The 24,818-nt window shown below is 42.2% G+C and overlaps 1 protein-coding gene across 2 annotated transcripts in view; it reads left to right on the forward strand.

Annotated features, from left to right (window-relative positions):
- The window catches only part of MED13L (mediator complex subunit 13L), a 250,774-nt gene that overhangs the window by 152,360 nt on the left and 73,596 nt on the right, over positions 1-24,818 (forward strand). For both annotated transcript variants that reach the window (XM_073582553.1, XM_073582554.1), the window contains exons 3-7: positions 12,477-12,561; positions 14,383-14,466; positions 22,605-22,750; positions 22,915-23,109; positions 23,694-23,882. In XM_073582553.1, coding sequence (XP_073438654.1) covers positions 12,477-12,561; positions 14,383-14,466; positions 22,605-22,750; positions 22,915-23,109; positions 23,694-23,882 — 699 coding nt within the window. The remainder of the gene's footprint in view (positions 1-12,476; positions 12,562-14,382; positions 14,467-22,604; positions 22,751-22,914; positions 23,110-23,693; positions 23,883-24,818) is intronic.

Here is a 24,818-nt window from a genome sequence, read left to right on the forward strand (position 1 = left end):
CTTCAATGAATGCTCTGACAAGATGATCAGATCCAGCTCATCAGGCTCTATATGATCTGTCATGAGCAAGGGTGTGGTGCCATGGATGGGTAGCATGTAGAACAGAGAGCAGTCTGGGATATTTAATATAGTGTGCTCCTTGGTATCTGATAGGGCTTTCCATAGTGCCAGTATATCTTCTATTAGAGCTGTTCTTGTGTACAACAGACATTGCAGAATTGTGACCCCAGTGTCGCAGCTACTGGATGTGCCCAAGTAGTGAGCACTACAGGGATTGATGGATGTCAGAGCAGCCTGACCCCAAATGAGCCTCTTGGAAGTTGGTGTAGTAAAGTGACCCATTAGCCACACCTAGACTGCTGGCTGCAAGTAAATAAAAATTGAGTATAATGTGGATTTTGTGATAACTGACGTGGATTAAAAGATACCTCTCCCTGTGCTGTCTTCAATCACATCTACGGTACTTGTTTTATCCCGAGTCTTACTCACTGAGTGTCCCCTGACTTTTCTAACAAGGAATGTTTAAAGAAAACTCCCACTATGTGTTCATCGTGTAATGGTTTTTGTTGTATGTACATTCTTAGTGTCCTCTCAATGCTGGACTCTACAGTGCCATCTTCTGACAACTTTTAAGTCGTGCACTTAAAACTTGTGTTTTGTCATATTTGTACTGTGTTCTGTTTATGTAGTGCTTGGCTGTAATACTGACCTATAACGCCTAAAAGCAGAAAAGCATGACATGTATAGATGGAATCATTGCCTTTAAAGGAAAATGTTAGCGGGTTACCTTACTATGATGGGGTTTCTAGAAGATGCACCACAGGGAAAAATGCTCCTTCCTGCTGCCGTTTCTACTGGCTGCACCAGGTGATGATTACACATGATCCCTAGCTACAACAAATTATCCATCACCATATTGGTTGTCACTTTGTTACTGATAATCCACTTTGAAAGAAATAGCAAAAATATAACATATGACAAAGAGTAGCTGTGTTTGTAGAGTCAGGTGCAGCCTCTTGTTTTAAAGCCAGTTAAAAAAAAACAAACTTTAGATTCGTTGCCATTGTCTGAGAAGTAAATGAATATTATTTTACAGTACATGATATAGTTGAATAATTTTTATTCTGTCCATGCAGATTGGGCCGCATATGTATTTATTTTTTCTGCAGCGGATTTCACCAAATACGTTGCAAAGGGTAAATTCCACATTGTAAACTTGCAAGATTTAATAAAAATAATTATGCTTTGCTTATATAGTGCCATCATATTCCGCAGCGGTTTGTAGACATCATCATCACTATCCCCATTTGAGCTCACAATCTATCAATATGTCTTTGGAGCGTGGAAAGACACAAAGTACCTAGACGAAACTCGCACAAACACTGGGAGAACATTCAAACACCTTACAGATATTATCCTAGGTGGGATCTGAACCCAGAACCCCAGCGCTGCAAAGCAACAGTGCTAACCACTGAGCCACCGTGCTGCCCAGTCTACACAAAAAAATTAAGTATTTTCACCAAATCCATACTGCAAAGGTGCAGCCACAGTTCTGCAAAGTTCAGACCCTAATCTCCCTGCATTATTAGCTGGCTCACAATTGGCACCATGTTTGCTCCAGTGTGCAAAGTGTAGTGTATAGGCAAACACTGTGGAGCAGAAACTCTTCCAGAGGGTTATTACAGGGCTATCCTCATCAAGGGTATCTCTAGCACAGGATAGGTACGCGTTTCCCCTCTAACATCCAGAAAAGTTCATATGAACAGTGTAGAGTCGCTAAGTAATTTTAGTGAAGCTACAATTGGGTCCTGTTGTACTTGTACATTAAATGCAAACAACACAAGAGAATTATTAGATGATATATCATGATGATCATTTAATACCTTAATTTTAAGTGCTTTGTTCCCTTTTTGAGGAGACCACACATGGGAAAACCAGCAACGCCAGTATACAAATAATTATCATGTGCAGGATTTTGTTTCAGGTATTATGAACCAATATAATATGTTACTCATTGAATAAAAACATAATTTTTTAACCTTCATTGGAGGACCTTTCTCTTTGTGGTGTTTGCATTTGATTTCACGGTCCTCCGTGTTATAACCTTCAATCTCTGAATGTTGGTACTAGTACATTAGCCTTGATATCCACCATTTCAAGCAGGGAAAAAGGGTTTTGGTGGTTTTCGATTTGATTTAGTGGCAGGTGGTGCTGAAGAATTTCTGCCCACATAGTCACTACTCTAACTATCACCAGTTTTGACAAGTCCACCATAATAATAATAATTAATAATAAAAAAAAAAGGTTTACATAGAGGTGTGTTTTAATCTTTGTATAGAGACAGACATGAAATGCCATCTTAATATAGAAACACTGCCAGAAGACTGGCTATAGAAAAATGAGGAGCTGATGTTCCTAATAAAAGTTTGTCCCAGTGTCCCCTTCTGACATGCATCTGACATTGTCTGTCATGACCATGTCCCACCTTGCGGCTGACTATAAGGTTATCGACCACCTGGAGCCATCTGACTGTAGCGTAATAGCGATGATATTAGGAGCAGTCGCTGTCAGCCTTCTGCATTTTGCCTGTCTGGATAGGCCATACGCTAGCTTTCTATATTATTTTTCGCAGACTTGTAGAGTAAGGTGTAGCAGTCTGCTGTGCTGTTATTCATCATATATAAATATATGGACGCGGGGTAGAGCCAGGCCGTGCTTCTAGTCCCTCATCGCCCCCCTCCTTTTTCTGTCTTTTATCCTGTACTTTCCTTTCTGAGTCTCTCGCCCTGCACTTCCCTCCCCCCTGTGTCTGTGAGTGATGAGGCCAGGCACTGATCCAAGTCCCCCATTAGCAGCTCCCTGCTCTGTTGTGGATGGAGCATGTGCTGCTGCAGCAGCTTCTCTCCAATTGGTTGCAGAGCTGCACATAAAGCACAGCAGTGCCTAGCAGGGGAGCACTACCTACTCAGTTTAACTGCCTCACTGCCACAAATGGCTGGGAAATGCCTAAAACTTGCATTTCCAAGGGTTTGGATGGAGACCTTGCCACATTCTTTCTGTAAATAGGACTCGCTGAGCAGTTCATTGTGCTCATGCTTATCCTAGCAAGCCAGCGATAATTTTACTATAATACATTCTTTGCTCTGTGGACAGAATGGCAAGATTTAGCGCTGACTTTGCATATTTTGCAGTCTCCGCACCGCCTGAACCTAATTTCCCAGTCCTCCACATTGTTTTTATGCAATTCATATTCTTTATGATTTTATGGGTTGTGGCTGATAAATATTTGCCATTCAATTACAGTTCCTCCTGCATTAAACTACTTATCCGCTCGTTTTCCATCAATATTTACAGTATTTGGTGCAGATAATTACCCAGATATGTAATTCCCAACCTGTCAGTCTTTGGCTGTTGCATATGGCAGCACAAAGTGAAGATATTCAGCTCGGTGTCATATGACATACGGTAATCATGGAGTTGACATATTTAGAAGGAAGACGAAGCTCTCCAAGTTTGTTACAAAAGGTGTATTAGTCCAACATGTTGTCCACGGTACTGTTTGGGGGCATCCGCCGCTTGGTGTGCCCTTTGATTAATGCTTCTCATGTCAGGATTTGAAGTACTGGTAATTATGTACTGATCCAATCCGCATTCTACGTCCATCTGTGTCTCAGAAAAAAAGGTGATTTAAACAGTCTCCTCTATGCAGTGCACAACATATGTATATGTATAAATGTGAACCCAGCCTGATCTGCAACTGTGGCGCCATAATTATGTCATGGAATCTGTTTTGGAAATTTTTTTGTGTTCAAACCTGCCATAATTTGGAGGTGTTTTACCTCACAAGTCTACCGATTTTTTTTTTTTTTTTTTTTTTTTTTATATGATATTGTACTACCTGTCATGAAGTTTTCTGCTAATTAGATGTCAGTATACAGGGGAATCCCTGTCAGGCGAGTCTGGGCTCCACTGCCTGCCTCCGGTCTGTGACTCGCCTTCCTCAACTGTTTGAAAGCTCAGAAGCAACCTGTCAATCAAAGACTGAAGGCAGGCGGAGATGCTGGGAATCAGATGCGGGGTAAGACCCAGTGTACAGTCTGGCCTCTGTGCACCGAAATCCAATTAGCAGAGAACTTCAAATGGTGATTACAGAAGAACAACAAAGCAGATCTCTTCATCAAAGGTATCAATGCAATCAGTATTACAGCCATGTCTTTTCTTGACATGACAGAATTGTGCTGACAGGTTCTCTTTAACTTTCATTTGTGGAATGCATGGCGAACTGTGCTCAGACAATGACTTCTATATGTACAGTGCCTACAAGTAGTATTCAACCCCCTGCAGATTTAGCAGGTTTACACATTCGGAATTAACTTGGCATTGTGACATTTGGACTGTAGATCAGCCTGGAAGTGTGAAATGCACTGCAGCAAAAAAGAATGTTATTTCTTTGTTTAATTTTTTTTTAAATTGTGAAAAGTTTATTCAGAGGGTCATTTATTATTCAACCGCTCAAACCACCAGAATTCTGTTTGGTTCCCCTAAAGTATTAAGAAGTATTTCAGGCACAAAGAACAATGAGCTTCACATGTTTGGATTAATTATCTCTTTTTCCAGCCTTTTCTGACTATTTAAGACCCTCCCCAAACTTGTGAACAGCACTCATACATGGTCAACATGGGAAAGACAAAGGAGCATTCCAAGGCCATCAGAGACAAGATCGTGGAGGGTCACAAGGCTGGCAAGGGGTACAAAACCCTTTCCAAGGAGTTGGGCCTACCTGTCTCCACTGTTGGGAGCATCATCCGGAAATGGAAGGCTTATGGAACTACTGTTAGCCTTCCATGGCCTGGACAGCCTTTGAAAGTTTCCTACCGTGCCGAGGCCAGGCTTGTCCGAAGAGTCAAGGCTAACCCAAGGACAACAAGGAAGGAGCTCCGGGAAGATCTCATGGCAGTGGGGACACTGGTTTCAGTCAATACCATAAGTAACGTACTCCACCGCAATGGTCTCCGTTCCAGACGAGCCCGTAAGGTACCTTCACTTTCAAAGCGTCATGTCAAGGCTCGTCTACAGTTTGCTCATGATCACTTGGAGGACTCTGAGACAGACTTGGTTCAAGGTTCTCTGGTCTGATGAGACCAAGATCGAGATCTTTGGTGCCAACCACACACGTGACGTTTGGAGACTGGATGGCACTGCATACGACCCCAAGAATACCATCCCTACAGTCAAGCATGGCGGTGGCAGCATCATGCTGTGGGGCTGTTTCTCAGCCAAGGGGCCTGGCCACCTGGTCGCATCCATGGGAAGATGGATAGCACGGCCTACCTGGAGATTTTGGCCAAGAACCTCCGCTCCTCCATCAAGGATCTTAAGATAGGTCGTCATTTCATCTTCCAACAAGACAACGACCCAAAGCACACAGCCAAGAAAACCAAGGCCTGGTTCAAGAGGCAAAAAATCAAGGTGTTGGAGTGGCCTTGTCAGTCTCCTGACCTTAACCCAATTGAAAACTTGTGGAAGGAGCTCAAGATTAAAGTCCACATGAGACACCCAAAGAACCTAGATAACTTGGAGAAGATCTGCATGGAGGAGTGGGCCAAGATAACTCCAGAGACCTGTGCCGGCCTGATCAGGTCTTATAAAAGACGATTATTAGCTGTAATTGCAAACAAGGGTTATTCCACAAAATATTAAACCTAGGGGTTGAATAATAATTGACCCACACTTTTATGTTTAAAATTTATTAAAATTTAACTGAGCAACATAACTTTTTGGTTTGTAAGATTTATGCATCTGTTAATAAATCCTGCTCTTGTGTGAAGTTTGAAGGCTCTAACTTATTTGCATCTTATCAAACCTGCTAAATCTGCAGGGGGTTGAATACTACTTGTAGGCACTGTATTCCTGCGCCCATACAGTGGTTTGCACGACTCGATCATGCTTGTTATTAATGCAGTGCTGCCTTAAGGACCTGTTAATCACAAGCATCCAATATTGACAGTCAACCTTGTCGTTTATGTTCATATATTTCTCCAGAATCTCTGAATCTTTTGATATTCTGTAATCTAGATGATGGGTTATTACAAGTATTTGCAAAAAAATGGGCCGAAAATCTCGGCTTATACACGAGTATATTCGGTATTTTAAATTGTTAGACAATTTTTCAATTCAGTTGTTTAGATTTGTGAATCTCTGATCATCTTGGCTTTTTGAGAGACCCTGCCTCTCTAGTATAAAATGTCTTGCTTCCATTAATTTCTAGATGAATTAATTTAGACATTTTAAACCAAATGGAAAAATGTCTAACTTTCACCTTCTGTTCTGTTGTAAATAAAATCGCTATGAGATTTCTAGGTCCTTGTATTCTTATATTCTTTACATTTTACACCGCGTCCTAACTTTTTTGAAATTGTTACTGAAACTTCTCTGAGAAATTCATCCTCTCATAAAGACCAGATATTCTTTTCCATTCCATCAGATATATTATTGCATCTTGACTATTTTGTTACAACAGATTACCTTCTAGAAGATCACTTTGTTCTGCAGTTTTATTAATTTCCTTCTCTCCCCTACTTCCTCAGGACTAGAAGTGTAGGACAGATGGAAGTAGGATTTACCCTCAAGTGGTCTGAGCACCCTTTAATGGGTAATTAATGAAAAGTGATTACACATTTATTTGTGCTTCCAAACGTTGGTTCAAATGTTTTATCTGGCCCAATGACTACTATAATCATCTGCAGCAAAGTTGTTGGTCCATGAAAGATCTTTCCAGTAAAGAAAGTTCCCAGAAGGTTGGTCGTCTTTTGGTAACATTGAACATGTGTGGATAGGATTATCCACTGTAGCAGTCAATATGGATTACATAAAAATAGAGAATTGCGTACATTTCTTCCACATTTTTTTTTGGTTGGGGGAGCGGGGCTGAGGGAGATGTAGGAGTCTCCAAGTGTTGTCCTTGAATCTTCTATTTGCAATATTAATTATCCACCGATAAGTGGCTGAGTATTTTATAGGAAAGCATGTTTGTTAGTTTGTTAATATAGGTCAATGATAACAATCAGAATGCTGGTTCCTCAGATCGATTTATTTTCGCCTATAAATCAGTTATTTCTGCAGCACGGCTCACAATGTAAACTATGTATATTTTGCTGGACATCATGCCTACTGTACCTGGGACAGAATATTTGTATTAATGACCTCGTGAGGGGCCTTTAAACAGCCGCTGATTGGCTTATTATGTTGTTGATCTGCAGTTATTCACTTTTAGACACTTCTTCGGTATGTTTGTTTTGATTTGCTGAAGTTTTGAGAACTTGATATTGTGGAATAACTGGAAATTGGCATGGAACACTTTAGTAAGTGATCGTGCACACAAATGTTTCTCAGTTCTCCACTATTTAGAATATTAGTCTGGGATTATCCCCCATGCTGTATATTTCCCTGGTATAAACAGACAGGTTTTTAATTACAAGGTTGCCACAATAGACATGACTTATTCACTGTGTACATTTTTCTTTTTCTACTTTGTCAAAAATTGGCATCTGGTAGGAGATTGTGAGCAAGGGAGTATGCTTAAGTGGCAGCTTGGGCCGAATATGTAAAGAACCTTATAATGTCTGCTGGCAGAATTTGTCAATGTTGGATCCAGTCAACTTTCATAAGTTAGGCTAAATTGTGGATGAAACTAAATGACCCCTTCACCTCCTGGCAGATATCTGCTGCTGACATTGTCCAGACAAAAGGTCCCATCTGGAAATGTAGGGTTGCATATAATGCATGGGTGACTCGAGACTACTAGAGCGGGATGGACTTAACTCGGCAGCTCTTCATTCTGGTGTATAACGAGGATGTATAGTAATCAGAGGGTCCCCAGCATTCTTAACGACTTTTTGATAGTTTGTGTTTATGGCACTTCCATTGTGTTGTTACTGCCGTGCTGCATGCAGGTGGATATAATGTGTGCTCTAATATAGCAGCATGCAAGAAGGTGCATCTCCCCATTGTGCAGCTGCTTCTAGAAAAGTGTTCGCAGGAGGGGGATGTTTTCGGTTCAGATGTAGATTGATCTGGCCCTTTAGGACAGGTTCACTTTATGTAAATGTCGCCTAGTTATTGCAAAATAAATTATGTAACCCTGGAACGTACAACTTTCGGTAAATGGAAACCTTGTGTAGAACTGGTCTGTGTACTGCCAATACCTGTGCCTGCAGATATGAAAATAAGCATTCACATAAATCCACGTTTTTAATTAGCTGACCTGGAATTTCCTCATCCCCAACTTTTAGTGTGGGCTAAGCGCTACTCGTCTTTCCAATAAAAAAAAACAAAAAAAACAATTGACTAGAACACCATCACCTAAAATGTATTTCTCCTGCCACATTCCCAATCTATTTGTAAATCTGACCCATCCTGGACGCAACTTCTCTGCTCACATCTGCGCAATGCAGTTCTGTAGTACTCCTCTCGTCGTAGGAGCAGAACACAGAAATTTAACCCCTTCACTACCAAGGGTGGTTTGCACGTTAACTACCGGGCCAATTTTTACAATTCTGACCACTGTCCCTTTATGAGGTCATAACTCTGGAACGCTTCCATGGATCCCGGTGATTCTGACATTGTTTTCTCGTGACATATTGTACTTCATGTTAGTGGTAAAATTGCATTCAAATAACTTGCGTTTATTTGTGAAAAAAACGGAAATTTGGCGAAAATTTTGAAAATTTCGCAATTTTCCAACTTTGAATTTTTATGCCCTTAAATCACAGCGATACGGCACACAAAAAACTTAATACATAACATTTCCCACATGTTTACTTTACAAGAGCACAATTTTGGAACCAAAATTTTTTTTTGTTAGGAAGTTATAAGGGTTAAAAATTGACCAGCGATTTCTCTTTTTTGCAACACCATTTTATTTTTAGGGACCACTTCACATTTGAAGCCACTTTGAGGGGTCTATATGATAGAAAATACCCAAAAGTGACACCATTCTAAAAAATGCACCCCTTAAGGTGCTTAAAACCACATTCAAGAAGTTTATTAACCCTTTAGGTGCGTCACAGGAATTTTTTGAATATTAAAAAAAAAAAATGAACATTTAACTTTTTTTCACAAAAAAAATACTTCAGGTTCAATTTTCTTTATTTTACCAAGGGTAACAGGAGAAATTGGACTGCAAAAGTTATTGTGCAATTTGTCCTGCGTACACTGATACCTGATATGTGGGGTGGAACCACTGTTTCGGCGCATGGCAGACCTCAGTAGGGAAGGAGCGCCGTTTGACTTTTTCAATGCAAAATTGGCTGGAATTCAGATCGGACGCCATGCCGCGTTTGGAGAGCCCCTGATGTACCTAAACAGTGGAAACCCCCCAAGTGACCCCATTTTGGAAACTAGACCCCCCAAGGAACTTATCTAGATATGTGGTGAGAACTTTGAACCCACAAGGGCGTCACAGAAGTTTATAACGTACAACGGTACAATTAAAAAAATCATATTTTTTCCACAAAAATGATCTTTTCACCCCCAATTTTTATTTTTCCAAGGGTAACAGGACCCTAAAAGTTATTGTGCAATTTGTCCTGAGTACGCTGATACCCCATATGTGGGTGTAAATGACTATTTGGGCGCATAGCAGAGCTCAGAAGGGAAGCAGCGCCATTTGACGTTTTTGGCTAGAATTGAGATCGGACACCATGTCGCGATTGGAAAACCCCTGATGTACCAAAACACTAGAAACCCCCCACAAATGACACCATTTTGGAAACTAGACCCCCCAAGGAACTTATCTAGATGTGTTGTGAGCACTTTGAACCCCCCAGTGCTTCACTGAAGTTTATAACGTCCGGGCGTGAAAATAAAAAAATCGTATTTTTTCCACAAACATCTTTTAGTCCCCATTTTTTTATTTTCCCAAGGGTAACAGGAGAAATTGGACCCCAAAAGTTGTTGTCCAATTTGTCCTGAGTACGCTGATACCTCATATGTGGGAGAAAACTACTGTATGGGCACACGTCGGGGCTCGGAAGGGAAGTAGTGACGTTTTGGAATGCAGACTTTGATGGATTGGTCTGCGGGTGTCATGTGCGTTTGGAGAGCCCCTGATGTACCTAAACTATTGAAACTCCCCACAAGTGACCCCATTTTGGAAACTAGACCCCCCACGGAGCTTATCTAGATGTGTGGAGAGCACTTTGAACCCCCAAGTGCTTCACAGAAGTTTATAACGCCTGGGCGTGAAAATAAAAAAACATTTTTTTCCGCAAAATTATATTTTTGCCCCCAATTTTTTATTTTCCTAAGGGTAACAGGAGAAATTGGACCCCAAAAGTTGATTTGTAATTTGTCGTGAGTAGGCTGATACCCTACATGTGGGGGTAAAACACTGTTTGGGCGCATGGCAGAGCTTGGAAGGGAAGGAGCACCATTTAACTTTTTCAACGCAGAATTGGCTGGAACTGAGATCAGACGCCATGTTGCCTTTGGAGAGCACCTGATGTGCCCAAACAGTGGAAAGCCCCCAATTATAACTCTAACCCTAACCTCAACACACCCCTAACCCTAATCCTAGCCCTAACCCTAGCCCTAGCCCTAACCCTAACCCTACCCTAACCCTAGCGGGAAAATGGAAATAAATACATTTTCTTTTAGTTTTATTATTTTTCCCTAACTAAGGGGGTGATAACGGGGGGGTTTGATTTACTATTTATGGCGGTTTTTATGTTTGGCGGCTGTCACATGCTAAAAGACGCTTTTTATTGTAAAAGTAGTTTTTGCATCACCACATATTGATAGCTATAATTTTTCCGTATTTTGACCCACCGAGTCATGTGAGATATTATTTTTTGCGGGACGAGTTGACGTTTTTATTGGTACCATTTTCGGGCACGTGACATTTTTTGATCGCTTTTTATTCCGATTTTTGGGACGCAGATTGAACAAAAACCAGCATTTCATGAATTTCTTTTGGGGGGGTGCGTTTACACCGTTCCGCGTGCGGTAAAACTGATAAAGCGGTTTTATTCTTCGGGTCAGTACGGTTACAGCGATACCTCATTTAGGTCGTTTTTTTATGTTTTGTCGGTTTTTTGCAATGAAAACAATTTTATATAAAAAATAATTATTTTTGTATCGCTTTATTCTGCGAGCTATAACTTTTTTATTTTTTTGCGGATGACGCTGTATGGCGGCTCGTTTTTTGCGGGACAAGATGACGTTTTCAGCGGTACCATGGATATTTATGTGTCTTTTTGATTGCGCGTTATTGCACTTTTTGTTCGGTGGTATGATGATAAATCATTATTTTTTGCTTCGTTTTTTATTTTTATTTTTTAAGGGGTTCGCTAAAGGGGTTAACTAATGGGACAGTTTTATAGGGCAGGTCATTACGGACGCGGCGATACCAAATATGTGTACTTTTATTGTTTTTGTTTTTTTTTATTTTGAAAAAATGGATTTATTGGGGAATATTTTTTTTTTTTTTTTTTTTACTAATTTATTTAGCGATTTTTTTTTTTTTTTTTTTTTTTTTTTTTTTTTTTAAATTATTTTTAACACTTTTTTTTTTTTTTTTACTTTATTACCTTGTCCCAGGTGGGACATCACTGTCCTGTGACAGATCGCTGATCTGTCACATCACAGATCACTGTGACAGATCAGCGATCTGTCACAGGCACTGCTGCAGACTTCCTCATGCCTGCGCTTTGCAGGCACTGAGGAAGCCAGCTTCCGAAGGCCCCCGAAGGCCCCCGTCGCCATCTTGGATTCGGGGGCCTGGAGGAAAGGAGCCCCCTGCAGCAGCGCTGCACATTGCGCTACTGTGGGGGGCTCAGGGAAGCACGGAGGGAGCCCCCTCCCTGCCGATGCTTCCCTTTAACCCCCGGTACACCGCGATCGCGTTTGATCGCGGTGTGCAAGGGGTTAACGTGTCGGGGGCGGTCCGTGACCGCCCCTGACACATTGTGCCGGGTGTCGGCTATGATAATTAGCTGACACCCGGCCGCGATCAGCGGCGCTCACCACGTGGGCGCCGCTGATCATGGTGACGTAATATTCCGTCCATGGTAATTAGGTCCATGGTCACATGGACGGAATATTACGTCAATTGTAGGTAAGGGGTTAAGGAGGGCTGCTTCCGTCACAGGTTTGACACCACCTGATCTCACCACAGTCCTTTATAAAACAGTATCTCACTTCTGAACAATTGAGGGAGTATGATTTGTGCCCAAGGATTTCTAAAGCAAAGGCCGCTGTATTTCAGTATGGCGCACAGATTTCTAGATTTGATAAGCTGTGTGGATCTAAGCTTGCAAATTTTTTTTTTTTTTTTATATATGCAAATGTTAGGTTTTCACCCATCACAGCAAAGTCAAAAAGAGTTGTTTGCTTCTGAAAAAAAATACATGTATGATATATTAAATATCAAACTTTTTGCACTGCTCTAAATGCAAAACTTTGTTTTTCTTTTTCAGTGCAAGAAGAGGGGCTGTGGGACAACGGTCTGTCCTATGAGTGTCGGACACTACTTTTTAAGGCCATTCACAACCTACTAGAGAGGTAGGTAACCTGAGCATTGCATTATTACATAAGGTAATCAGATATTACTTTATGGTGCTGAAAGTATTTTGATTTTCTTGAGTAATTCCACACACACACACACACACACACACACACACACACACACACACACACACACACACACACACACACACACACACAGCCACAGCCACAGCCACAGCCACACAGCTCTGGCAAAAATTAAGAGACCTTTTCCAAATATTCAGTTTGTCTGATTTTTTTCTTTATAGGTATATTTTTGAGTAAAATGTAAATTGTTCTTTTAGTCTATAAACTTCTGACAACATGTCTCCGAATTTTCAAGCAATACATTTTTTTTTTTTTTTTTTTTTTTTTTCTGAAAAGGAGAAATGCTCAAAATTAAAACAAAACAAAAAACCCCAGTGCTTTCAGACCTCAAATAATGAAAGGCAAACAAGTTCATAATCATTTAGAAAACAATACTAATGTTTTAAGTGAGGAAGAGTTCAGAAATCAATGTCTTGTGAAATTTCCATGATTTTTAAAAACAGCTTTCATGTGTCTTATCACTAGACTTTCACACTGCTTCTTGCGCAAAAATTTAAACAGTTCTTCTTTGCATGATGGCTTGTGACTATCCATCATCCTCTTGATTACATTGCAGAGGTTTTCAATGGGGTCCAGGTCTGAAGATTGGGCTGCCCACCCATAACAGGGTTTTGATGCAGTGGTTAATTTTATATATATATATATGTACACCACACACTATGGATGTTAGACATATAGAACATACCGTATTTTTCCTACTATAAGACGCACCGGACCATAAGACGCACCCCTATTTTCAGAAGGAAAATAGGGAAAAAAATAATAATGTGTCAAATGGGGGTCCGTCTTGCGGTCCGAATTCAGCTTACCTGGGAAGGGATCCGGCACAGGTGGAGAAGTAGTCACAGGGGTCATTCAGTGGTCCAGGCTCGTGCGGTGGCGGCGGCTCTGTGCTGGGGCTGGGGCGGGTGGGCTGTGCAGGGGCAGCTGTGGCAGGGGCAGCTGTGCTGGGGGAGGAGCAGCTGTGGCAGGGGCAGCTGTGCTGGGGCAGGTGGGCAGTGGCAGCTGTTAGGGGCAGCGGCAGCTGTGGCAGGGGCAGCTGAGGCAGGGACAGGTGGGCTCTGCGGTGGTGGCAGCGGGCGGCGCTCTGCGTTGCGGTGGTGGCAGCGCGCTGTGCTCCGGTGCGGCGGCGGCGGCTCCGCCGGCGTTTCTTCGCAGCCCGGAGGCCCCTGCACACCCCTTGCTGGGCGCCGCCATGTTGCGGTGGCCTCTGGGAGCATGGACCCCGGCAAGATGGCCGCCGGTTCGGGGACGGCGAATGCGCAGCTTCAGATCTCGTGCCGAGATCTCGGGGGACGAGATTCAAATCTCGGCAACGAGATCTCGTCCCCCCGAGATCTCGGCACGAGATCTGAAGCTGCGCATGCGCCGTCCCCGGACCGGCGGCCATCTTACCAGCGTCCATGCTCCCGGAGGCCACCGCAACATGGCGGCGCCCAGCAAGGGGTGTGCGGGGGCCTCCGGGCTGCGAAGAAACGCCGGCGGAGCCGCTGCCGCCCCTGCACCGGAGCACAGCCCGCTGCCACCACCGCACCGCAGAGCGCCGCCCGCTGCCATCACCGCACCGCAGAGCCTCGCCCGCTGCCACCAGCGCACCAGGTACCGTGCATTGCGACCATAAGACGCACCCCCCACTTTCCCCCAAAATTTTTGGGGGAAAAAGTGCGTCTTATGGTCCGAAAAATACGGTAATTCATTTAATCAATTTTTATTTTTTCCCCTCTTCTCTAGGTGTTTGCTCGATAAAAGTTTTGTGCGCATTGGAAAATGGTTTGTGAAGCCCAGCGAAAGAGAGGAAAAATCTGTCTCAAAGAGGTAACTGTTCTTCTCAGATTGTAACTTTTTAATTGGTTCTAAAAGGATCTCTAGAGGAAACAGCAGATTTTTTTTTTTTAGTGTATTTGCCCTGCAATCCTCAGCAGAAATTCAAAGCTTATCCACGGATTTCTGTAGTGGATTTGGAATTGCAGTGCAGACCTGCTGGCTGTATAGCATTCCCACAGTGGTGATTGGGGTGCTGATTGTTGATGCGGCAATCTTTCTAAAGGAACTTGAGGGGCCTCAGATGTAGTAAGAAGACTAAGTCAGTGACTTTTGTCCAGTCGGTGATGCTATAGATTCATAGTATATAGCTTGTCTATTAAAAACAAAAAATACGGGTCACCTAGGAAAATATCAACAGGCACCAATCCAATTTGCTTAACCTCATAGGTTCCATGATCAGTAATGAATATGGCACATATGTGTGAAAAGTATGGAGTGTTCTTCATTTTAAAGGAATTTCAGTACAATCAACCCTCCTAAGAAGTCTAAATGGGCATGTAGGTCATAGGAAGCTGAATGAAATGATGCCTTGATATTTGCAATCCTATGTTTTATTCCAGAAAAATCCACATTTTTCTTAGAGAACCTGTCATCAGGGTTATGCATATTATACTAAGAGACCGGCCTTAAGGTACTGTCACATTTAGCCATGTACCAGCGATCCCGGCCAGCGATATGACGCGGTCAGGATCGCTGGTACATCGCTAAGTGGTCGCTAGTGAGCTGCCACAACAGGCAGATCTCACCAGCGACATCACTGGGGACGGGGGTCGCTACTTACCTGTCACACTAGGCGATCCTGCGTCCTCCCGCCGGGCTCCACGCTCGTCGCTTGTCTCTCCACAGGAAGCTGACGACGAGAAACAGTACTGGGCGTTCACGCGCGATCAGCGTTAACCAGCGGGGGAGCGGGTCGTAGGTAAGTATCAGACACAGCGATGTCGCTAGCAATATCGCTGTAACGTCACAAGTTATCGCGATATTGCTAGCGATATCGCTTAGTGTGACAGTACCTTAAGGGTACAGCCGTAATGGCCCTGTTATACTGATTTTAATCCATACATTCAATGAAGAAATCCGCAGACTAGTTGTATTTAAATAATCATTAGGAGTTTTGGTTTCTGTGCATTGGGGCGGGACTGTGGATAGGGTCTACATCTCTGCCACGGCATCTCTGGTGTCTATATAGTCTTCCTTACTTAATTTTTTTGCCTGCACCGTCCTAGGCGTGTGCAGTGTTTTCGCAGGTTGATCTCGTGCGGGCTTCATTATGCACATGTGCAGCTTGAGATTGGTTTGTCATGGTGTCGAGATCTTAATCTGCACTGGCATCGGTGCTATTTTACTCAAAACTGCTGGGAGTCACATGTAGTGAGATCGCTGGTGGCGAGGTCGCTGTTGCGTCCCAAAATCTGTGACCCTTCCGCGAGCTCGCTGTGTGAGACGGGGGCTTTAGACATCTTATCGCAGATTTCAAGGTACCATTTTATTCAGCTTCCTATGACTTGCATGCCCAGAATAGATGGGTTAGGGAGGATTGATCCTATTGACAGATTCCCATTTAGGCTATGTTCACATGTTGTTTTTTTTTTTTTTTGCTGTTTTTCTTCTGTCTTTCTGCAGCCAAAACCTGATCTCTTGACCGTTAAAAAGCTGCAGACAAAAATCAGGTTTTGTGGCTTTTTTGCTGCTTTTTTTGCTGCTTTTCTTGCTGTATTTTTTTACGATCTGAAAGTTCAGCTTTGCTTCCAGCATACAAAATGAACAATGTATGGTGTTAGGCCGCCAATGCAAGATATATGTGAAACCATAAAACATTTTTGAAAAAAAGGGCAATTTGATAACCTCTTTTTACACTAAATAGTTTTATGTCTGGAAAAAATGACTATTTTGAACAAGAAAGTTCATATGCATTCATGAAAAAAATACAATTGTAAATGTAAAAAACAGAGAGGGGAGCTGAATTGGTCTGGCATAGTTTACCCATGACATTGGCAGAGCGTTGAGATGGTCAGACAATGTTTACTTTGACACTGGTCGGCAATTGATTTGGTCAGATATTGTTCAATTTCACATCTTGGTCAGCCGATGTTTACTTTTCCACACATCGCTAATGTAATTAAACTGCACTAATCCTAACAGCCATTCTCAGGTGAGTACACCAAGACATTTTGGTTTAAACGTAAGAAAATTACAAAAATAAGTTTCAGATCCTGCTGCACCTGCTATTTTTTATTTTTTTTAATACCCTAAAACCACTGCAGAAACTGATGGCAACATTGCTTTTTTTTTTTTTTTTTTTTTTGCATGTACTTATTTCTTTCTATGGGTGAAAAAACGCTGCAAAAATGAAAAATGCTGAAAGAAGTGTTATACTGCAGTTTCCAAAAAAGCACAGCAGTTTTCAAATGATTCAGGAACAAAAAAGGCCTGTGCATGAGATTTCTCAAATCCCATAACTTTTGCTGGTACTGTATAAAGCCACTTTGAATTTGCAGAAAAAAATGCAGAAAAAAGTCAACGTGTGAACATAGCCTTAACCTCTCCCTCAAAGCCCAGTCATTGAAGCCATTGCAGCTCTGAGAATTTCAAGTCTTAAAATTGCCCACTGGGCTATTATTGTGCGAATGACTGGACATACTTAAGGTTTGTCGGAATGGCTGTTTGTGTGGTACTAATGCTTGGAAATACATAAGTACTTCTGTAGACTTTAGTGATCAATTGAGCCACTCCAGAAGCTAGTTTAATTTTTCTAGCCAAGTAATAAGAGCAAACTTACCATTGAGAGGGCAGGAAAAAAAGTTTGCCATCAGCATATTTCTAGGTGATACACCAGGATAATAAGATTTATATAGCCCTCCAATAATGATGATTTTATTTCTATAGCGCCAACATATTCTGCAGCACTTTAGATTTTAGAGGGGACTTGTACAGACGATGAAAGACATTACAGAATAACAATAATCACATAAATAACAGCTACCAAGAGGAGTGAGGGCCATACTCACTACATGATTACAATCTGTGAATGAGCTAAGGGGGATCTCTTGTGGTGTCTGACTGTAGGTATGAGACTGTACCATGAACAGAATCAGACATAAGGCATGTAGTCAGGGTCGTCTTTGAGGCTTCCCATCCAGGTTCGGTTTTTGCTGCACTTTTCCAGATGAGTTGGATATTTTTGTTTACATGGTTTCTGTCAACTCTTCCATATCCCATACAGGAGATCTGTTCTCACCATATTCCTTCTAGGGTGATTGTGCACAGCACCTCAAAGCCCATGGGATAGGACATTCCTAATATTTCCCAAGGATCTGTTTCTCTTTGATGGGCTTCCATCCTTCACTTGTTCTAAAAACAGTGTGTACTGTGGTATATAATGTGAATGATGCTGCTAATCCGGCTGCGGACACAACCTGTGGGTGATGGCCACATGTAGTAAGCCTAATTGTTCACTTGCTCCCGGTCACATTGATGCAGTAATGAGCCTATAAATCCCACACTTCCTGATTACTGATGACAATGCACCTCCACCCAGTATAGCTTTCCTTATCCCTCTGGAGTGGTAGAAATGACAGCTGGGCCAGAGGTGTCTGAGAACTGTTGTCTGAAGCATGGTAGCTGGAGTATAAGGTGGCAGGCCTGTGCCATGCATTGGTATGTCTCCCTCCCGGTGTCATGTGATTAGTCTAGAAATAGAAATCTGTTCTCATTCCATAGTCTGATCCTGTGTGCGTCTGTTTGGCTGTGCGTGAGCGCGTGTGTGTTTTCTTCCTCTGTTGTAATTATGCACAGGCTGACATGGAGACATTAGCTGTTGCTATGGCAACCTGGTTTAAGTCGACAAGTTCCTGGCATGATGTCATTAGGACAGCTTCCCCCTCCCATCTATCTCCCTGCATGCAGAGAGCGACTCTGATTATTCCAGCCAATCTAACCCCCACAAGAGTGTGTCTTCTCGCATGCCCTTGCTGGAATAGCACAATCCCCTGGGGCTACAGAAAGCACCTTTTCAGGACATGAAATCAGACATGCTCGTTTTTATCATTAGGTAGTTGAAGCTGCAAATAATATCCAATTTCACTGCATTAGAATTGAGCGTATCCAGTGCAAAAATAAGAAAAAAAAAAAAAAAAATGTCCGGTGACAAAGAATGATTCCTAGGTATCTCAATATTCTGGTATGTTAAGCTTATTTTTCTGTGCCTGTGTCATGAAGGAGCGCCATGATACTCGCCTTTCATTTATCATTGCTGTTCTGTATGTTAGTGTAACCCCTTCATGTCTGCCACTACACCATTTAATGACAATCATTGCAATGGCTCTGTCAACAGATGTCTTAATAGAAACTGTATACATTATTAGATCTCTCTAGAGGCTGGTGTACTTACTTTTAAATATCTGTTTGAATGGCTTTGTAATCTTTAAATTGAAGGAAGTATTTTATTATTTAGATTTAATCTGAACCAATCTCCTGTTAATATAAGGCATGAAAACTTTCATAAGAGATTGTACATCTATGGATTTCCAAAGTACACCAGCCAGCCTTATCAGGTCTAAGAACTATTTAATAATGTATGCAGTTTGTATTACGAAATCTAAAGAAAAATATAGTTCCACTCTTAAATACTAATAATAAATTTAGAAAATTAGAACTGCATTACTGCCATAGAAAATGGCTAAAAGCTACATCATGTACTGTACATATGGAATATTAGAAAAGTGGAAATGCAAAATTGCTATCAACAGATCAGATTATGATGAAAACAAAGTACTTGGCGCATAGATTGGCCAATATATGTGAGCCCAACAGCTATCACCTAATTGTGGCATTCCTAACCTGAAAAGTCACCTCTTCTGGGCTGAAAAGCCTACAATTTATAGGGCAGGAAGGAATCGGCTAATTAAAATCACCCTGGGTTGATGGGAGTAGGAGTGCACATGTCATAGGAATTTGCTATAAACAGAAAAACTGACCAGGACATCCACGCTAGTGTGTACAGGTGCCAACTAAGACAATTCTAAGAGAAATATAGCTGCATTCTGAAATACTAAGAATAAGTGCAGCTATGCTTTCTCTTAGAATTATCTTATCTGGCACCTTTACACACTAGTTTGGATGTCCTGGTCAGTTTATCTGTTTGTATCAAATGCCTGTGACATGCACTACTCCTGCCATCAGCATACAGTCATGGCCAAAAGTTTAGAGAATGACACAAATATTAATTTTTACAAGTCTACTGCTTCATTTTTTCTAATGGCAATTTGCATATACTCCAGAATGTTATAAAGAGTGATCAGCTTAACAGCAATTACTTGCAAAGTCAATATTTGCCTAGAAAATGAACTTTATCCCCCAAAACACATTTCAACATCATTGCAGCCCTGCCTTAAAAGGACCAGCTAACATAGTTTCAGTGATTGCTCCATTAACACAGGTGTGGGTGTTGATGAGGACAGGGCTGGAGATCAATATGTCATGATTAAGTAAGAATGACACCACTGGACACTTTAAAAGGAGGCTGGTGCTTGGTATCATTGTTTCTCTTCTGTTAACCATGGTTATCTCTAAAGAAACACGTGCAGTCATCATTGCACTGCACAAAAATGGCCTAACAGGGAAGAGTATCGCAGCTAGAAAGATTGCACCTCAGTCAACAATCTATCGCATCATCAAGAACTTCAAGGAGAGAGGTTCCCTTGTTGCCAAAAAGGCTCCAGGGCGCCCAAGAAAGACCAGCAAGCGCCAGGACCGTCTCTTAAAAGTGTTTCAGCTGCGGGATCGGGCTACCAGCAGTGCAGAGCTTGCTCAGGAATGGCAGCAGGCAGGTGTGAGTGCATCTGCACGCACTGTGAGGCGGAGACTCTTCGAGCAAGGCCTGGTCTCAAGGAGGGCAGCAAAGAAGCCACTTCTCTCCAGAAAAAAACATCATGGACAGACTGATATTCTGCAAGAGGTACAGGGAGTGGACTGCTGAGGACTGGGGTAAAGTCATTTTCTCTGATGAATCCCCTTTTCAATTGTTTGGGACATCTGGAAAACTGCTTATTCGGAGAAGACCAGGTGAGCGCTACCACCAGTCTTGTCTCATGCCAACTGTCAAGCATCCTGAAACCATTCATGTGTGGGGTTGCTTCTCAGCCAAGGGAATGGGCTCTCTCTCAGTCTTGCCTAAAAACACAGCCATGAATAAAGAATGGTACCAGAATGTCCTCCAAGAGCAACTTCTCCCAACCGTCCAAGAGCAGTTTGGCGATCAACAATGCCTTTTTCAACATGATGGAGCACCTTGCCATAAAGCAAAGGTGATAACTAAATGGCTCAGGGAACAAAACATAGAGATTTTGGGACCATGGCCTGGAAACTCCCCAGATCTTAATCCCATTGAGAACTTGTGGTCAATCATCAAGAGACGGGTGGACAAACAAAAACCTTCAAATTCAGACAAAATAAAAGCATTGATTTTGCAAGAATGGACTGCTATCAGTCAGGATTTGATCCAGAAGTTGATTGAGAGCATGCCAGGGAGAATTGCTGAGGTCCTGAAGAAGGGTCAACACTGCAAATATTGACTTGCTGCATTAACTCATTCTAACTGTCAATATAACCTTTTGTTACTCATAATATGATTGCAATTATATTTCTGTATGTGATAAAAACAGCTGACAAACACACATAAAAACCAGAGGGCAGCAGATCATGTGAAAATATAATATTTGTGTCATTCTCTAAACTTTTGGCCATGACTGTAGGGTGGTTTTATATTAGATGGTTTCTTCCTTCCCTGTAAATTGTAGTTTTTTCAGCCCAGGAGAGTGGACTTTTCAGGTTAAAGACCCAACAGTTAGGTATTCCTTGACGATAGCTGTTGGCCTTGGGTTCACATATATTGGCCAACCTATGTGCCAAGTACCTTCATTTTACCGTACTTTTTCTATAGCAATTTGATAAAGAAAATGATACATATCGTGGATATATATATATATATATATATAATCTCCACCACAAATGAGCTATTTCTCCAAATAAATATCGGAGCATCTTACATACATGAAAAGGAATTGGGGGAAAAAAAGTTAACTGCTTTGATGTGGAAAAGTAATGACGAAAGAATTTAACAAATCATTAAAGAGAACCTGTCACCAGACTTTACTGCTTCATCTAAAGGCAGACACGCTGGTTCCATCAATATCATTTACTGGGTTTTCTGCTTTAATTTTGTTGTAATCAGTTTGATCTGCTGGTTCCCTTATTGCCAAGCTCTGCACCCCCGTACCACTGATTTGAGAGCTTTCTGCCCTTTTCTGGTCAGTGGCCAATGTAAATGTGCTTACACGCAGAATGCACACCAGTTTATATCCTGGTTCATACCTTTCGGGTTTTTTCAGTCTGTCTGTATCATGTGCATGTAAAGGTGTGGCCTGCGTGTCCTTGAGCTGGCCATTGATGTGGTTTCCCATGGCTGTGTGTCCACTAGTGGGGCCCAGTCCCTCTCAGCCCTTATTCACATGCATGTCACTTGACAAACTGTTAGATTTTTAATATTAGAGATGGGACTTTCCCAATTACGGTCACCGTGAAGTGGTGGGATGGCTTTTGCATTTTTTTTTTTTTAATCAAGAGACATGTTAACCAAGTATATTATTTATTATGTTCATGCACTATACTATTTATTTACTGCAGGGAATTATCAATGTTTTTGTCTTTAGCTTTCTGCCTATACACAGTGTACACAGAATTCTGCCAACTATTGATGGGGCAGGAGCTCATGAATATGGATGACTACATGACAGCAGGTTTACTAGCTCTCTAGTTATCTGCTAAGTCATTTTCTCAAAATATTTTTATCAAAAACTACAGCAAGCAGCCCAGTTACGGTCATGAGACTGCTTGAATCTGGGTTTACTGTACATTAGCTCTGAGATTAGGTGGCAAAAACCTGGTGACAATGTTTTTAAGACCTAACACACGCTTGGTCAGTCAGGGTTTTCTCAACTTGCATTCTTTATTTCTGCCAATGTCTCTCTAGGTTGTTGGATATGAGTACAGCCATGGGGACAATGTATGTAGTCTGAGGTCACTGCTTACGTTAATTTAATGTCCGTATTTGTTTTTTTTCCCGTTTCTAGCGAGAACCTTTCCTGCTCCTTCACTTTTTTCCTTCATGGGGAAAGCAGTGTTTGCACAAGTGTAGAGATTGCTCAGCACCAACCCGTGTATCTCATCAACCAGCAACATCTCCAGCTGGCGCAGTCATCCCACACGCCATGCCAAGGTGAGCTCCTTTGTGGTGTGTTCACATGTAGCTTTGTTGATGCGTTATTTTTCTGTTCTAGAATTGCGTAACCAGTAACTGTAAACGATGTAAAATCTTCACTACTTTACACCAAATAGTCTTTTTAGGCTTGAGCGTAATTGTGTTTTGCTTCCCCTTAATAGTTATTCTGAGCCCTTATGGGTTGAGTGGTACTCTTACTGGTCATGCCTACAAGACATCAGATCCCACAACCCGCAGGCTGCTGGAGGAATGGTGTCCCTTCTACCCTACTGTGCTCTCTGCAAGGAAGGATCAACGGGAAGATCAGGAAATGCTTTATGATGATGACTTTCCGGCCGCAGTGGAAGTTATTGTGGGTAAGGAACTTTTGCTGAGGTCAAGAACATATTGAATCTTTATATGAGGGAGCCCTGGAGGAAGAAATACAAGTTTACTGAATTATGTTAGTCTGAGGGCATGTAGAAAAAGCAGTGCTAGTATACACCCGGCCATCCCAGCTTTCTTCTTTAGTGTTGCTGGGAGCTTCGCCATCACAGTGTAATCAAACGATTTACAGTCCATGATTTACAGTACAGTGCTGAATTACTTTGTATTAAAAACCGAGGCTTATCACATCATATCTCACATGAAGTGAATGTGAGCAGTTGTATATGTCACCAGGAACCCCTCTAATGTTCACCAGTCTGCCAACCTCTACAATTGAAAGAACAGTCGTGAAGTAAAGATAATAAGACCACTGTCGAGCTCGAAACTAAAATGTACACGTGGCCACTTCAATATTTCATAGGATGCATAGTAGCAGTTAACACCCTATAGCAGATATAATTCTATCCACATCTCTTCATGTCCAGTGTTTTTCAGTCTAGTAGCCCTAACCTTAAATGGAAACCTTGATAAACCATCAGCAGCATAGTTTAGTCTTGATCCATCTTTTCCTCAGGTGGTGTTCGGATGGTTTATCCCTCAGCCTTTGTGCTCATAGCTCACAGTGACCTACCTATTCCACCCAGCACTGTGAACACTGGGCATAGTGGCACAAGTACACAGCAAAACGCAGTTTTCACTAAAGATCCAAGCCCATGCAGGATGCCTTTGACGCCACCCACGTCACCAGATCAAGCTGCTCCCGGTAAGTGTTCAGATAACCGTACTATATATTAGGGTTCCTTTTATCTTGCAATGAAGTGTTCTGTCAGCTTGTCATGTTCTGGATTTGTGAAGAATGTGTATTTCCAGGGCTGTGAGTTTCCCATTTTTATGGTTTTTGTTTCTCTGTCGCTTCATTTGGGGGGACACAGGAAACCATGTGCTGTGTCCACCAAAGAGGGCTCCGAGAAAAATCTTTTACAGTAAGTTCCCAAAACTGTCTTTTTGTTCAGGCCTTCAGTTTTGAAATCCACTTCTGTTTCCTTGTAGGAAAAGAGAACCTGAACTAATGGTCAGTACAGACGTGTAACTGAATGGACCCCATTGACTATGTCGCCTGTCTGGCTCCCACTAGCTATGGTTCTTGTTACAGTAAAGTACCATTCACAGTAGCGGCAACCAAACAGAACCCATTATAGTGTTTGGGGTCTTTCTGCTGCCATTTGCTTCTGTTATGCATTTGATCTGTCCTCCGCATGATTGGAACAGAGAGATGGAATTTAAAGCGGCAGCTGTGCACAGAGACTGCATTTCTTACTATTCTCATATTCATGCAGCATTGTTACATTGTACATGTTCATCTTTTCGGGCCAGGCTTCTATATTAAGCTGCAGCCAATTTGTGTGTGTTTTTTTTTTCTTGGTGGGATGCCATTAATTTAGAATGTAAGCTAGGTCTAAGGCTAGTTTCAGACTAGCGTTTTTGAGCACAGCGACGGCCTGCGCACGGCCGCTGCTAAGCCCCGCCCCTGCCGCGCCTCCGCCGGTAGCTCCGCCTACCGGCACATGACGCTGCATGCACCCTGCGTCCCCTATCTTTATCAATGGGGGCGCAGGCCGTGCGCAGTATGCGTTTGGCGGCGCATGCGCCTTTTTGACGGTGCGCCGACCTGCGCCAGACGCAACCTGCTGCAGTTTGG

The sequence above is a fragment of the Dendrobates tinctorius genome, unplaced genomic scaffold (genome assembly GCF_039654945.1).
Source record: "Dendrobates tinctorius isolate UK_male_01 unplaced genomic scaffold, ASM3965494v1 ptg000073l, whole genome shotgun sequence".
NCBI lineage: Eukaryota > Metazoa > Chordata > Amphibia > Anura > Dendrobatidae > Dendrobates > Dendrobates tinctorius.